The 15335-nt window shown below is 33.0% G+C and overlaps 2 protein-coding genes across 2 annotated transcripts; one reads left to right on the plus strand and one right to left on the minus strand.

Moving 5' to 3' along the window:
• Window positions 1-1250: 1250 nt before the first annotated feature.
• Window positions 1251-2144, minus strand: LOC132614376 (uncharacterized). The gene has a single exon (XM_060328826.1). The coding sequence runs from the start codon at window positions 2142-2144 to the stop codon at window positions 1251-1253; it is 894 nt and encodes a 297-aa protein (XP_060184809.1).
• A 182-nt stretch (window positions 2145-2326) lies between these two features.
• Window positions 2327-3708, plus strand: LOC132604105 (RING-H2 finger protein ATL74-like). The gene has a single exon (XM_060317484.1). The coding sequence runs from the start codon at window positions 3026-3028 to the stop codon at window positions 3572-3574; it is 549 nt and encodes a 182-aa protein (XP_060173467.1). The 5' UTR covers window positions 2327-3025; the 3' UTR covers window positions 3575-3708.
• The last annotated feature ends 11627 nt before the right edge of the window (window positions 3709-15335 follow it).

The raw sequence follows: 15335 nt of genomic DNA on the forward strand, positions 1-15335 counted from the left end.
TTCGGGGCCTCGAACTTGATTGATTCACCACTTTCTCTCTCTAAATCTCCTCTCTCTCTCTCTCTCTCTCTCTCTAAAAATCTGAAGGTTTGGTAGGGGAAATGTGGCTGCTAGGGCTGAACATTTCCCTTAAATACCAAGGGAAATGGGCCTAACCCGGTTTTGAATTGGGTTGGGCCAACAGCTTGACCTTTCTCTCTTAAAACACCCATATATCCTCATCCCGATGTCACCTGGGGGCCCACGACCTATGGTTGGAATGGTTGGAAAGCTATTTCAAAGGGATACAACTTTTATCAAGGAAGTTGTTCCAAATTCCCAAATAATAATGGGGTTATGGCCTCCCGAAGTCAGATCGCCTGAAAACGTACTGTTTTCACCTGTGTTACGCCCCAAGGGACGGTCCGTAACACGTGTTACGGCCCGTAACTTGGAGCGTAACACTGGCCAAATTTCCAGTGAGGTTCTGGAAATTTTTGGGGCGTTACGGCCCGTAACGTGGGCGTAACGCAGACCAAATTTCCAGTGCGGACAGGCTTCAGACCCATAATATACCGTTGGAAATCTATTTCAAAGCTCTACAACTTTTATTTCAGGGAGTTTTTCCAAATTCGCAACACATTTTCACGAAAATTGCCCAGAAGATAGACCTACCAAAACTTAGGCGAATTTAAGATCTCTTAAGAACTTCACTAATTGGTTTGACTTCAAAACGACTATCCTCCACCCGAATTCACCAAGAATGGATTTATATAGACAAAATACAATCTTAACACTCGATTGTTTTTTCATTTTTTTTTCATACCTAGTTCAAATGTACGGGGTGTTACAGATGTATAACCATAACCACGAATTGGAATCATGTTACCATTACCAATAACAATGCCATTATTTTTGCTCAATTGATAATAAGACGAAAGAGTACCTTGGGAGTTAGTCATATGAGATGTGGCTCCGGTGTCCATGTACCAATTCTTGTCATCGGGCGAATTCAACGACATTGTGTGCATAGCTTGATCAATATTTGTGGGCGCATACCCACCATGTGATGACGAGGCTGACAAGTAGAACGATTGTGGAGGACGAGGACCAAGAACTCCCTGCTGCGAAGGAGCTGGACGCGACTGCTGCCAGCCGCGGGGCTGCTGCCACCCAGCCGTGGGGTACGGGCACGGTGGAGTGGCCCACGGCTGTTGCCCCCACGCTGCCCACGGTGGAAAATACCACGACGGGGCAGCGGGTCCCTACTGCTATGCCGCGACGGGCTGGTATGCCTGTGCATTAGTGCGGCTGCCCCCGCCGCTGCTTTGTCCATTGTCGCTGCCACCGCGGTTGTTGCGGTTGCCGCCGCTGCGACCGCGGTTATTTCTCTTTCCACGAGTCTGCGAATTTCCACGATTGTTGAAATTATTTGCAGAGTTAGTGGGCTGTCCATTTCCTGAGAAATTCTGAGGAGTAACATTGTGGGAAACAAGAGCAGCATTCGAGTCGGAGTCGTGAATGGCGTCCTCGGCATAGCTATCCTCCTCAAGCTTAAGCATCGACCGGACAACGTCAAAAGATGGGAGAGGAGTACGGTGCTGCACCGTCGTGCGAAAAGTTTTATATTCCTCCGACAATCCTCGTAGAAGACGAAGCACAAGTCGTTCGTCGGAAACTTTGTGACCGACGTTGGCGAGATTGTCTGCAAGAACTTTCAGCCTGGTACAGTATGCTTTCACATTCGGAAAATCCACCAATTTTGTGTTGGTGAATTTTGCATCAAGAGCAAGAGCCCTAGCTGTTTTGTTGTCCTGAAAGAGATGAACAAGACGGTACCAAGCTTCGGCTACGATGTCCTCTTGATGAATGATCGTGTTGAGAAGACCATTCGATATCGTACCATATATCCATTGCCGAACAATGTCATCCAGCAGTTCCCATAGGGCCTTAGCAGCAAGTTTTTCGGCTGCAGTTGCCGATGGTGGCACGGTAGGGGAGGCAGGAGGTAGGATGTAGTCAATGACCAAGTTTGCACGACAATGGAGCTTGAAGAGGGTAGCCCAGTTATTGTATTGGCTTCCTTCGTAGTCAAGCACAATAGGGATGCATGATTTGATATTGGTGACGATAGTCGTAGGATGCAACTTGGAGGTGTCACCCATGGAAAAGAGGAGGGGGAATAGCCGAAGAAGAGGAAAACGAAAAGAGGGGGGGGGGGGGGGGTCGGCGGCCAAGGGCTAGGGTTTTTAGGAGAACCTAGTCTGATACCATGTAAGAGAATGTTTTCCTTCCTTATTCTGTTCCCTTGAATGGGTTGATATACATGATTTACAACCTAATTGTAGGCTACAAATTAGGAACTAATTTGACTAAATAATTCTAACATATGCTATCCTAAAATAGAAGATTACAAAAGATATTTGATTAAATAATTACATAATCTAACAATAACTACCTAATTCCTTGAAGCAAATTAAAATCTGTCTCTAACATGAATCCTTTGAAAAGACAGCATACTAACATTATGTTGATATAACTCACTTTCATGTTGTATCTTCTTATCTGTACGTAGCTCTGTCCTTCGCCACATCTCCGTAAACTAACCAACTCCCAAAAAAAGGGGGGAAAATCCAACTCATCTCTTCTCCTTATATACTTTCATAACTCAGCTTTTCACTTTGAAAGGCAATAGAAATATTTGTCTCTTGAACTTTAGTTCATATTGCTACTTAGGAAAGGTCTAATTATTCTGTCTAGTGTTTGTTTTTCCAAAAAGACAAGCAGCTTTGTTTTAGCACTGTTTGTCTCTTCCCTTACTTCTACGCAAACTCAAAGATAAACGCAAAAACACCCACCACTTGTTTTCTATTTCATTCCCCATCACAAAAGAAAGAAGCCAATAAGCAACACAAAATTAATGATATGACAAAGATGAATTCTTTTGCTTTCCCTCTCCTTTGTGGTTCGATTTTCACTTGAATTGGCCTAACAATTTTGCATAACAAGAAACATCATAGTTGTTTGAACCAACTTTTTGGGATTTATGGAATCTTATTATCATACTCATCGTCTACTTCCAGATTCACATCCTTTGCCACAATCTAGCAATGAAAGCAATTCATTTCATGGTTACTCCAAAGAAGCAAGTTTCGACACCAACATGATAATTATCCTAGCAGCTTTACTCTGTGCATTAATATGTGCACTTGGTCTAAATTCAATTGTGAGGTGTGCCTTAAGATGTAGCAGGAGATTTTCTTTCGAGTCAGTAGACGCGAGGGTCGAACGCCTAGCTGCAACGGGGCTGAAAAAGAGCACGTTGAGACAGATTCCGGTAGCTGTGTATGGATCAGGTATTCATATTCTCGCGACGGATTGTCCTATTTGTCTTGGTGAATTTATTGATGGTGAGAAAGTGAGAGTATTGCCTATATGTCATCATGGTTTTCATGTTAGGTGTATTGATATTTGGTTGGCTTCACACTCTTCTTGCCCAACTTGTAGACAATCATTGCTTGAACAACCTGTAGGGGATGTTGAAGCTGGATTGAGACAACAACCTGGAAATTCATCTGCAGAGGAAGTTGGTTAATTTGCAGTGCCTTTTTTTTTTATTTTTACTTTTATCAACGGTGTTGGTCCGGACAAATAGTCACTTTTACCGGATATCTGGTACCACCATCAATATTTAGCCATATGGGAAGTAATTAGCTATCATTTTTTTTTTTTTTTGCCTCCGCTGAATTTGACAGTGTTTTTCTTTTTTATTTTTTTATTTTTTTTGGTTTTGGAAGGTAATATAGAAGGTAGGAAATGTATCATAAAGGATTTAATTTTTTTCCTTCCATTTTGTGAATGTTGTTTTGTTTGATGTATTTGTGCATTATTATAGTAATTTATGACTGCAGAACCTGTAATTTCTTCCCTTATTTGAACTTTCTTCCGAGAAAACCTTTTAGCCCCATGATCAAGGGGTTGATTCGCAGATGGTCATTCAACTAATACTCCCTCCCTCCGTTTCAATAAAAGTGTTTTGGTTTGATTATGCATTGAGATTAAGAAATAAAGAGTAATATTTTAATCTTTTATTTAAATTAAAGATGCGTATAATGTAATAAAATGTCCTTTGAATTTTGTGATTATAAACTTATCAAAATATTTAAATTGTCAATTTACTAAATATAAAAAGCTGCATTTTTTAAGACATACCAAAAAAAAAGTAAGACATTTAAATTGAGACAGAAGATAGTAACCATCTCAAAAAATCATCTTTGTTTTTTATTTTAATTTTCTTCCAACAAAAAAATTAACTTTTTGAGATACTAATAACAATTAGCCGAGCGATCGTACGAGGAATCAAATCCAATCTTATTAAGTAGAATCCTGGCCTTCTTAAACGCATATTGTAGTGCTGATTTGCAGTACCATGAATCCTTGATGCTGTGCCAGGTGCTGAATGGCAATACCATGATGTTGCTTTAAAAAGATGAAAAGGAGTATGATTTCTTTGAGATCAGATGAAGTGAATCATTGAACCTTATCATTTGTCGGAAAAGGAAAAGGAATATAGGAATATTTTTCTTTTCTTTTTAACTTGGGTACCCCAAACTCCTAGGGGTCGTTTCGTAAGATACACATCGAGGATTATATTTTATATAAAATAAATTTATATTTTTTACCAAATAGAATATAAAAGAAAGGCCAAATTAAATTCTGAAATATCTCATGTTAATATGTCAAACATGAATTATTTTATGCCACCTTTCAGATGAGATAAATTAGTTTCAGGACTATAATTTTAAAATTATAATCCCAAAATATTTAGTCGGCGTAAACGACCCCAAGACTCTAGACCTCTATTGATTTGATGGACACTGGCACAATCACATATTGACAAGTAGCGATAAGGACCAAACGAAATCATCATGACTTATGTGAGAAATTTTTGTATGTAAAGGAATAGAATCTCCTTCTCTCCATTCGTTCTTTTCCTTTTCCTCTTTTTTATAACGGCAAAAATCTTTAGAATTTACCATCCACTTATAAGGGTCCCTGGATAGTCGGAAGGGATTTTTATGATGTTGTGGCTGCTCGTGAAAAATTGTTGGCCGCCGGATAACTAAGTAGGTGTTTGGACATGCCGTTTAAAATCATTATTAGAAATCATGAGATTAAATTAGCATTTGAACATACATTTCATCTCATGGTAAAAAATTTAAATATAAAACTTAATTCATAAATTTATATTTTATAAAAAAGAGATCCATAAGTTGGTAGATATATTTAAGAACTATTCTCACCAACCATTTATCAACTTTTATTTATGTCTACCATGTGGAGGATTATATTAAAGAGTAGTTGCATTACTATTCACGTTAAATTTTCTTTTTTATTAAACTAAAGTTTGATCAATTAATGTTGTATTTTTTAGAAAGATCTTCTAGTAGCGTATTAATTTTGTTATGAACTACGATTTGGTCATTTGGTAAGAATATATAAGAATTAAGAATATTTTGATAGTTTTCACAACTTGTGGGGTTTTTATGTCTATAAGAACATATACAACTTAAGAAATTCAAATTGCCCGTTCAAGCATGATTTCAAATTATGGTTTCATCTCATGGTTTCAAACCATGTCCAAATGGCTCCTAATAGTCGTTCTGACTTATTGTCAACTTGTAGATTTAGATTATAGCGGAAGTCGTTATACTTGGACTAACAAACGTACACATGGATCGTTGATTTTAGGACGACTTGATCGTATATATATAGCAACATATACAAAATGTATTTTATGTACTATCACTTTAATTATAATTAAAAAATGGAGTTAAATTAAAAACATATGATGAAATTATGTCTTTGAGATGCAAAGAGTAGGACTTTTTTCCCATTGTCATGACAATAAAAGTTGTTCATCGATGTGAAAAAGAAAATTAGTAAGAATATGAGGAAAAATTAATATTTTGATTCTAGATTTTTTTAAAAAAAAAATCTTTAATATCTTATATGTATATCGACAGGTTGGTATCTATTTCAATTAACTAACTATTCATATCCAAACATAAGAACCATTGTTGTATATATTGGATTTTTTAAAAGCAAAACTAAGAAAATATTTTTATTAAATTAATTAAAAATATATTATAATTTTTTATATTAACAATTATAGATTAAAAAAAATGTTAGAAATTAAAATTAGAAAGATATATGTTATATCGTAAATCACCAAATTTTAATTCTGAAATGAAAATATAAAGTAATACATTTTATAAATGTAAAGAAACAATAATTATAAATGTAAAGAAACAATAATTAGAGACTGCAAAGGAGAGTAAAATAAGTAAAGTATTGAGAAAAAAAGAAAACGGGATAAAAGTCACTCCCTCCCTTCACTTTTACTTGTCCACGTTAACATATTTCTTCTTCTTATTTTACCCTTCACATTAATTACTCATTTTCAAATCATTTTATAATGCTATTGAGACAGGCTATTGAGACTATACACCAATAAATATGGATATTATGATAAAATATATACTTCATTTATTAATTCTTAAAGAATGTAAAAAGTCAAAAGTGGACAAGTTATGTGTAGGAGAACTAAATTGAAATGCATACGTGTATACATGAAAAGAGAATAAATACTCGGTACTATGACATATGTCCAAGTGGGATAAAAAAGTAGCTGGTTAAAGTGTATAATTTATATAATTTTTGGTACAAATTTGCATTGCCATTGTTCGTCCTCTCTTCTCGTTTAAAGTATTGACAAAGAAGAAAAACGGGGATAAAAGTCACTCTTTCCGTTTACTTTTACTTGTCCACATTAACATATCAAGAGAAAGAAATTTTTGTTCTTATTATTAATTTTACCCTTCACATTGATTACTCGTTTTCAAATCATTTTCGAAGGCTATTGAGACTTACACCAATAAATATGAATATTATAGTAAAATATATACTCCCTCTGTCCCATAATACTTGTCACTTTCCCTTTTGCACACCTCTTAAGAAATCATAAATAAAAGATGTATTTTACTATCTACCCTATCTCTCTCCAATAAATACATTCTAATCAAAATTGACTATTTTCAAGAACATTTATTGTTAAGGGTAAGATGGGAAAGATTAATTAATTAATCTTGATTTTGTAAATGAACAAGTAATTTGGACATATATTTTTAGTAAGTGGCCAAGTAATATGGGACGGAGAGGATAAGATGAGAAAAATTTAATTAATTTTATCTTGATTTTGTAAATAAACAAGTAATTTGGACATATATTTTTAGTAATGTTGAGTACTTCATTTATGAACAAGTAAAAATGCACGGATAAAATAAATATGTGTCGGAGAATTAAAATTGAAGTGCGTACGAGTATACATGAGGAGAGAATAAATATTCAATACTATAACATATGTCCACATGAGATAAAAAAAATAGTTTGGTAATGTGGCCAAGTAATATGGGACGGAGAGAGTACTTCATTTATTAATTCTTAAAGAATTTGAAAAGTCAAATGTCAATAAGTATAAGTGCACAGAGGAAATAAATGTGTCGGAGAATTAAATTTGAAGTGCATACGTGTATACATAAGAAGATATAAATATTCAGTACTATGACATATGTCCACGTAGAATAAAAAAGTAATTGGTTAAAATGTACAATTTATATAGCTTGTGGTATAAATTTATATTGCTGTGTTAGTCCTCTCTTCACACCTATATATATAAAATATAGAATAGAACATAATAGAAATAGATGGGTACAACATAGAATGCTCTCTTCACACCTATATATATTTATAAAAAATATAGAATAGAATATAATAGAAATAGATGAATACAACATGGAATACTCTATGTACAATTTGTTAATGTTGTGTTGGTCCTCCTTTAGCACTAATATATAAACTAGCAAATTATGACTGTGTTGGTCCTCCTTTAGCACTAATATATAAACTAGCAAATTATGACCGTGCGATGCACGGGACCCAACATGATTAATTTCGTTATTCAATTTGGTTAGCCTTTATGGTTTATATATTTTGCAAAGGATACCGCGATTCTTTTTAGTGAGTCTCCATATTTTTTTTTTTGTTTTATTTTTCCCCCTAATTTCTCAATTGTTGTTAAAATTTGTCTTATTTTGGTTATGTCCGCCTCTTTTTATATTTAGTAAGTTGACAATTCAAATATCCTATATGTCAAGTTTATAATCACAAGATTCAAAGAACATTTTATTATATTATACACATTTTTAATTTAGAACCACAAGATTTGAAAGTATATCTTTATTTCTTAAACTCCATGTCTAGTCAAACGTAGACATTTAAATTGAGACAGAGGGAGTATATGCCAACTCCAGGAAATGAAAGGACAATTAAGATACTGAGAACCTGTGGGGACTTGAAAAGTAAACACACAAGAGGTAGAATTAATGTTCAATTTCTGAAATGTACACATGTTAGTTCCTGCTTAGAGTACAATTTCAGTTGCTTTTTGTACAACTTATTGTTGTTGTGTTTGTCCACCTTCAGCATTTATATATAAGAAGAAGTGGAAGAAAAATATAGAATAGAAAAATAGACATCTATTTTTAGTAATATGGGACGAAGGGAGTACTTCATTTTTATTAATTCTTAAAGAATATGAAAAGTTAAGTATAGTAATGTGGCCAAGTAATATGGGACGAAGGGAGTACTTCATTTATTAATTCTTAAAGAACCTGAAAAGTCAAGTAACGTGGCCAAGTAATATGGGATGTAAGGAGTACTTCATTTATTAATTTTTAAATAACGTAAAAAGTCAAAAGTACACGGAGGAAATAAATATATGTCGGAGAATTAAAATTGAAGTGCATACATGTATACATTAGAAAAGAATAAATATTCAGCAAGAACGTGAAAAGTCAAAAGTGAACAAGTAAAAATGCACGGAGGAAATAAATATATGTCGGAGAATTAAAATTGAAGTGCATACGTGTATACATGAGAAAAGAATAAATATTCAGTACTATGACATATATCCACATGGGATTTATTAATTCTTGAAGAACGTGAAAAGTCAAAAGTGAACAAGTAAAACCGCATAGAGAAAATAAATTTGTGTAGAAAAATTAAAATTGAACTGCATATGTCTATACATGAGAAGAGAATAAATATTCAGCAAGAACGTGAAAAGTCAAAAGTGAACAAGTAAAAGAGCACGGAGAAAATAAATGTGTTGGAGAATTAAAATTAAATTGCATACGTCTATACATGAGAAGGGAATAAATATTAAGTACTATGACATATGTCCACGGGGGATAAAAAAATAGTTGGGTAAAGTGTACAAGTTATATAGCTTATGGTACAAGTATTCATTGCGTGTACAATTTGTAAAGCTTTTGGTACAAGTTGGTGATGCTGTGTTGGTCCTCCTTAGCCACTTATATATAATAGAAACTAGCAAACTATGCCTGTGTGATGCACGGGGCCTAACATGATTAATTTGGTTACTCAATTTAGTTAGTCTTTATATGCAAAGGATACGACGATTCTCCTTAGTGAGTCTCTGTATTTTTTTTCTTTTCGTCTTATTTTTCCTCTTAATTTCTCAATTGTTGTTAGAAATTGTCTTATTTTAGTTATGACCACCTCTTTTTATATTTAGTAAGTTGACAATTCAAATATCTTACATGTCAAGTTTAAAATCACAAGATTCAAAGGATATTTTATTATATTATACACATTTTTAATTTAGAACCACAGGATAGTCTATCTTTAGTTCTTAAACTCCGTGTCTAGTCAAATATAAACACTTAAATTGAGACAGCGGGAGTATATGTCAAAGGAAGGAAATGAAAGGATAATTGAGACACTGCGGACAAGTGGGAACTTGAAAAGTAAACATACAAGAGGTAGTATTAATGTTAAACTTCTTAAATGTACACATATTAGTCCTGGTTTAGAGTACAATTTTAGTTGCTTTTTGTACAACTTATTATTGATGTGTTCGTCCACTTGGGCGTTTGTTGTTTAATTTTTTTTTTTTTTTAAAAGTCTTATTTTGGTTATGTTCGCCTCTTTTTATATTTAGTAAGTTGACAATTCAAATATCTTACATGTCAAATTTATAATCACAATATTGAAAAGATATTTTATTATATTATACACATTTTTAATTTAGAACCACAAGATTTGAAAGTCTAACTTTATTTTTTAAACTCCATGTCTAGTCAAACGTAGACACTTAAATTGAGACAGAGGGAGTACATGCCCGGTGCACTAAGCTCCCGCTATGCACGGGGTCCAAGGAAGGGCCGGACCACAAGGGTCTATTGAGTGCAGCCTTACCTTGCATTTCTGCAAGAGACTGTTTCCACGGCTTGAACCCGTGACCTCCTGGTCACATGGCAGCAACTTTACCAGTTACGCCAAGGCTCCCCTTCGGCGGGAGTACATGTCAAATGAAGAAAATGAAAAAATAATTAAGACACTGCAGACCTGCGGGGACTTAAAAAGTAAACACACAAGAGGTAGAATTAATGTTCAACTTCTGAAATGTACACATGTTAGTCCTGCTTAGAGTACAATTTCAGTTGCTTTTTGTACAACTTATTGTTATTGGACGAAGGGAGTACTTCATTTTTATTAATTCTTAAAGAACGTAAAAAGTCGAGTATAGTAATGTGGCCAAGCAATATGGGACGAAGAGAGTACTTCATTTATTAATTCTTAAAGAACCTGAAAAGTCAAGTAATGTGGCCAAGAAATATGGGACGGAGGTAGTACTTCATTTATTAATTCTTAAATAACGTGAAAAGTCAAAAGTGAACAAGTAAAAGTACAAGGAGGAAATAAATATGTGTCGGATAATTAAAATTGAAGTGCAGACATGTATACATGAGAAGAAAATAAATATTCAGCGAGGACGTGAAAATTCAAAAGTGAACAAGTAAAAGTGCATGGAGGAAATAAATATGTGTCGGAGAATTAAAATTGAAGTGCACACGTATATGCATGATAAGAGAATAAATATTCAGTACTATGGCATATATCCCCGTGGGATTTATTAATTCTTAAAGAATGTGAAAAGTCAAAAGTGAATAAGTAAAAGTGCACGGAGGAAAATTTGTGTAGGAGAATTAAAATTGAACTGCATATGTTTATACATGAGAAGAGAATAAATATTCAGCAAGAACGTGAAAAGTCAAAAGTGAACAAGTAAAGTGCACGGAGGAAATAAATGTGTCGGAGAATTAATATTGAAATGCATACGTTTACACATCAGAAGGGAATATAATGTGGCCAAGAAATATGAGACGGAGAGAGTATTTCATTTATTAATTTTTAAATAACGTGAAAATTCAAAAGTGAACAAGTAAAAGTGCACGGAGAAAATAAATATGCGTCGGATAATTAAAATTGAAGTGCATACATGTATACATGAGAGTGAAAAGTCAAAAGTGAACAAGTAAAAGTGCACGGAGAAAATAAATATGTGTAGGAGAATTAAAATTGAAGTGCACACGTGTATACATGAGAAGAGAATAAACATTCAGTACTATGACATATTTCCACGTGGGATTTGTTAATTCTTAAAGAACGTGAAAAGTTTCTTAAAGAACGTGAAAAGTCAAAAGTCAATAAGTAAAGGTGCACGGAGGAAATAAATTTGTATAGAACAATTAAAATTAAACTGCATACGTCTATACATGAGAAGAGAATAAATATTCAGCAAGAGCGTGAAAAGTCAAAATTGAACAAGTAAAAGTGCAGGGAGGAAGTAAATGTGTCAGAGAACTAAAATTGAAGTGTATTCGTCTATACATGAGACGAGAATAAATATTAAGTAGCATGACATATGTCCGCGTGGGCTAAAAAAATAGTTGGATAAAGTGTACAAGTTATATAGCTTATGGTACAAGCATTCATTGTGTGTAAATTTGTAAAGCTGCTGGTACAAGTTGGAGCAGTTGTGTTCGTCCCCCCTTAGCCGCTTATATATATTAGATAGAAATAATAGAAAAAGAAAAAGAAAAAAAAAATATATATATATAGTATAGAATATAATAGAAATAGATGGGTACAACATGGAATGCTCTATGTATAATTTGTTAATGCTGTGTTGGTCCTCCTTTGGCACTTATACATTGTACTAGCAATACATGCCCGTGCGATGCACGAGCTGAACATGTCTATTCACTTTAATTAGCTAGTCTTTAAGGTTTGTATTTTGAAAATAACTTTTAAAAACATTCTAATTATTATTGTATACTGCAACATATAAAAAAATGTATTTTATGTACCATCACTTTAGCTATAATTAAAAAATGGAGTTTGAAAGTTTAAAACATATGATGGAATTAAGTCTTTCAGATAGAAAGAATTGGACTTTTTTCTCATTATCATGAAAATAAAAGTTGTTCATCGATGTGAAAAGGAAAATTAGTAAGAATATGAGGGGAAATTACTATTTTGATTCTAGATTTTTTCTTTTAAATTCTTTAATATCTTATATGTATGCCATGTTGATATCCAAGTCAATTAATGTATATATTGAATTTTTTTTAAAAGCAAAACTATTTTTTTTTATTATTACTTAAAAAATATATTATAATTTTTTATATTAACAATTTTATAGATAAAAAGAATTGTTACAAAGAAATCAAAATTAGAAAGATATATGTTATATCGTAAATCACCAAAATTTTAATTTCGAAATGAAAATATAAAGTAATACATTTTATAAATGTAAAGAAACAATAATTAGAAAATGTAAAGGAGAGTAAAATAACTAAATTATTGACAAAGACGGAAAACGGAGATAAAAGTCACTCCCTCCCTTCACTTTTACTTGTCCACGTTAACATATCAAGAGAAATAATTTTTTCTTCTTCTTATTTTACCCTTCACATTAATTACCCATTTTCAAATCATTTTCCGAGGCTATTGAGACTATACACCAATAAATACTAATATTATGATAAAATATATGCTTCATTTATTAATTCTTAAAGAACGTGAAAAGTAAAAAATGAACAAGTAAAAGTGCACGGAGGAAATAAATGTGTCGGAGAATTAAAATTGAAGTGCATACGTGTATACATGAGAAGAGAATAAATATTCAGTACTATGACATATGTCCACGTGGGATAAACAATAGTTGATTAAAGTGTACAGTTTATATAACTTTTGGTACAAGTATCCATTGCTATATTAAATAGGACACTTATATATAATTGAATAAAGTGGGACGTAGCTTGCTGGAGAAAGAGCCGTACACGTGTTAAACGGCCAATGAATTAGGTCCACAAATGACAAAAGCCTAACAAATAGGCCCCACATTTTGAAATACTATGACATATGTCCACGTGGAATAAAAAAGTAGTTGGTTAAACTGTACAATTTATATAGCTTGTGGTACAAATTTGTATTGCTATGTTAGTTCTCTCTTTACACTTATATATAGAAAATAAATAAATAGAATAAAAATTTGTGTAGGAGAATTAAAATTGAACTGCATACGTCTATACATGAGAAGAGAATAAATATTCAGCAAGAATGTGAAAAGTCAAAAGTGAACAAGTAAAAGAGCATAGAGGAAAAATATAAATGTGTCAGAGAATTAAATTGAAGTGCATACGTCTATACATGAGAAGAGAATAAATATTAAGTACTATGACATACGTTGAGTAAAGTGTACAAGTTATAGCTTATAGTACAAACATTCATTGCGTGTACAGGTTGTAAAGCTTTTGGTACAAGTTGGTAAAGCTGTGTTAGTCCTCCTTTGGCACTTATATATAATAGAAATATATATTATATACTAGCAAACTATGCCTCTGTGATGCACAGGGCCCAACATAATTAATTTGATTACTCAATTTAGTTAGTTTTTATGGTTTGTATATTTTGCAAAGGATACTGCGATTTTCCGTAGTGAGTCTCCATATTTTTTTCTTTTCCTCTTATTTGTTGTTGCTGTGTTCGCCCTACTTGGACACTTATATATATTAGAAATTTTTAGTAATGTGTCCAAGTAATATGGGACGGAGGGAGTACTTTATTTATTAATTCTTAAAGAACGTGAAAAGTCAAAAGTGAACAAGTAAAAGTGTAAGGAGGAAATAAATGTGTCGGAGAATTAAAATTGAAGTGCATACGTGTATACATTAGAAGAGAATAAATATTCACTACTATGACATACGTCCATGTGGAATAAAAAAGTAGTTGGTTAAAGTGTACAACCAAGTAATATGGGACCAAGGAAGTACTTCATTTATTAATTCTTAAAGAACGTGAAAAGTCAAGTATAGTAATGTGGCCAACTAATATGAGACGAACGGAGTACTTCATTTATTAATTCTTAAAGAATGTGAAAAGTTAAGTAATGTGGCCAAGTAATATGGGACGGAGGGACTAATTCATTTATTAATTCTTAAAGAACATGAAAAGTCAAAAGTGAACAAGTAAAAGTGCACGAACGAAATAAATATGTGTCGGAGAATTAAAATTGAAGTGCATACATGTATACATGAGAAGAGGATAAATATTCAGCAAGAACGTGAAAGTCAAGAGTGAACAAGTAAAAGTGCACGGAGGAAATAAACTTGTGTAAGAGAATTAAAATTGAACTGCATATGTCTATACATGGAACAAGTAAAAGTGCACGGAGGAAATAAACTTGTGTAAGAGAGTTAAAATTGAACTGCATATGTCTATACATGGAACAAGTAAAAGTGCACGGAGGAAATAAATGTGCCGGAGAATTAATATTGAAATGCATACGTGTATACATGAGAAGAGAATAAATATTTAGTACTATGACATATGTCCACGTGAGATTTATTAATTCTTAAAGAACGAGAAAAGTCAAAAGTGAACAAGTAAAAGTGCACGGAGGAAATAAACTTGTGTAAGAGAATTAAAATTGAACTGCATACGTCTATACATGAGAAAAGAATAAATATTTAGCAAGAACGTGAAAAGTCAAAAGTGAACAAATAAAAGTGCACAGAGAAAATAAATGTGTCAGAGAATTAAAATTGAAGTGCACACGTCTATACATGAGAAGGGAATAAATATTAAGTACTATGACATATGTAAATATTCAGCAAGAATGTGAAAAGTCAAAAGTGAACAAGTAAAAGTGCACGGAGGACATAAATATATGTCGGAATTAAAATTGAAGTGCATACGTGTATACATGAGAAGAGAATAAATATTCAGTGCTATGACATATGTCCACGTGGGATTTATTAATTCTTAAAGAACATAAAAAGTCAAAAGTGAACAAGTAAAAGTGCACGGAGGAAATAAATTTGTGTAGGAGAATTAAAATTGAACTGCATACGTCTATATATGAG

The sequence above is a fragment of the Lycium barbarum genome, chromosome 1 (genome assembly GCF_019175385.1).
Source record: "Lycium barbarum isolate Lr01 chromosome 1, ASM1917538v2, whole genome shotgun sequence".
NCBI classification, from domain to species: domain Eukaryota; kingdom Viridiplantae; phylum Streptophyta; class Magnoliopsida; order Solanales; family Solanaceae; genus Lycium; species Lycium barbarum.

Bases quoted from the DNA above. Each gene is read 5' to 3' on its own strand.
- LOC132604105 (XM_060317484.1), top strand. From the start codon at position 3,026: ATGGAATCTTATTATCATACTCATCGTCTACTTCCAGATTCACATCCT.
- LOC132614376 (XM_060328826.1), bottom strand. From the start codon at position 2,144: ATGGGTGACACCTCCAAGTTGCATCCTACGACTATCGTCACCAATATC.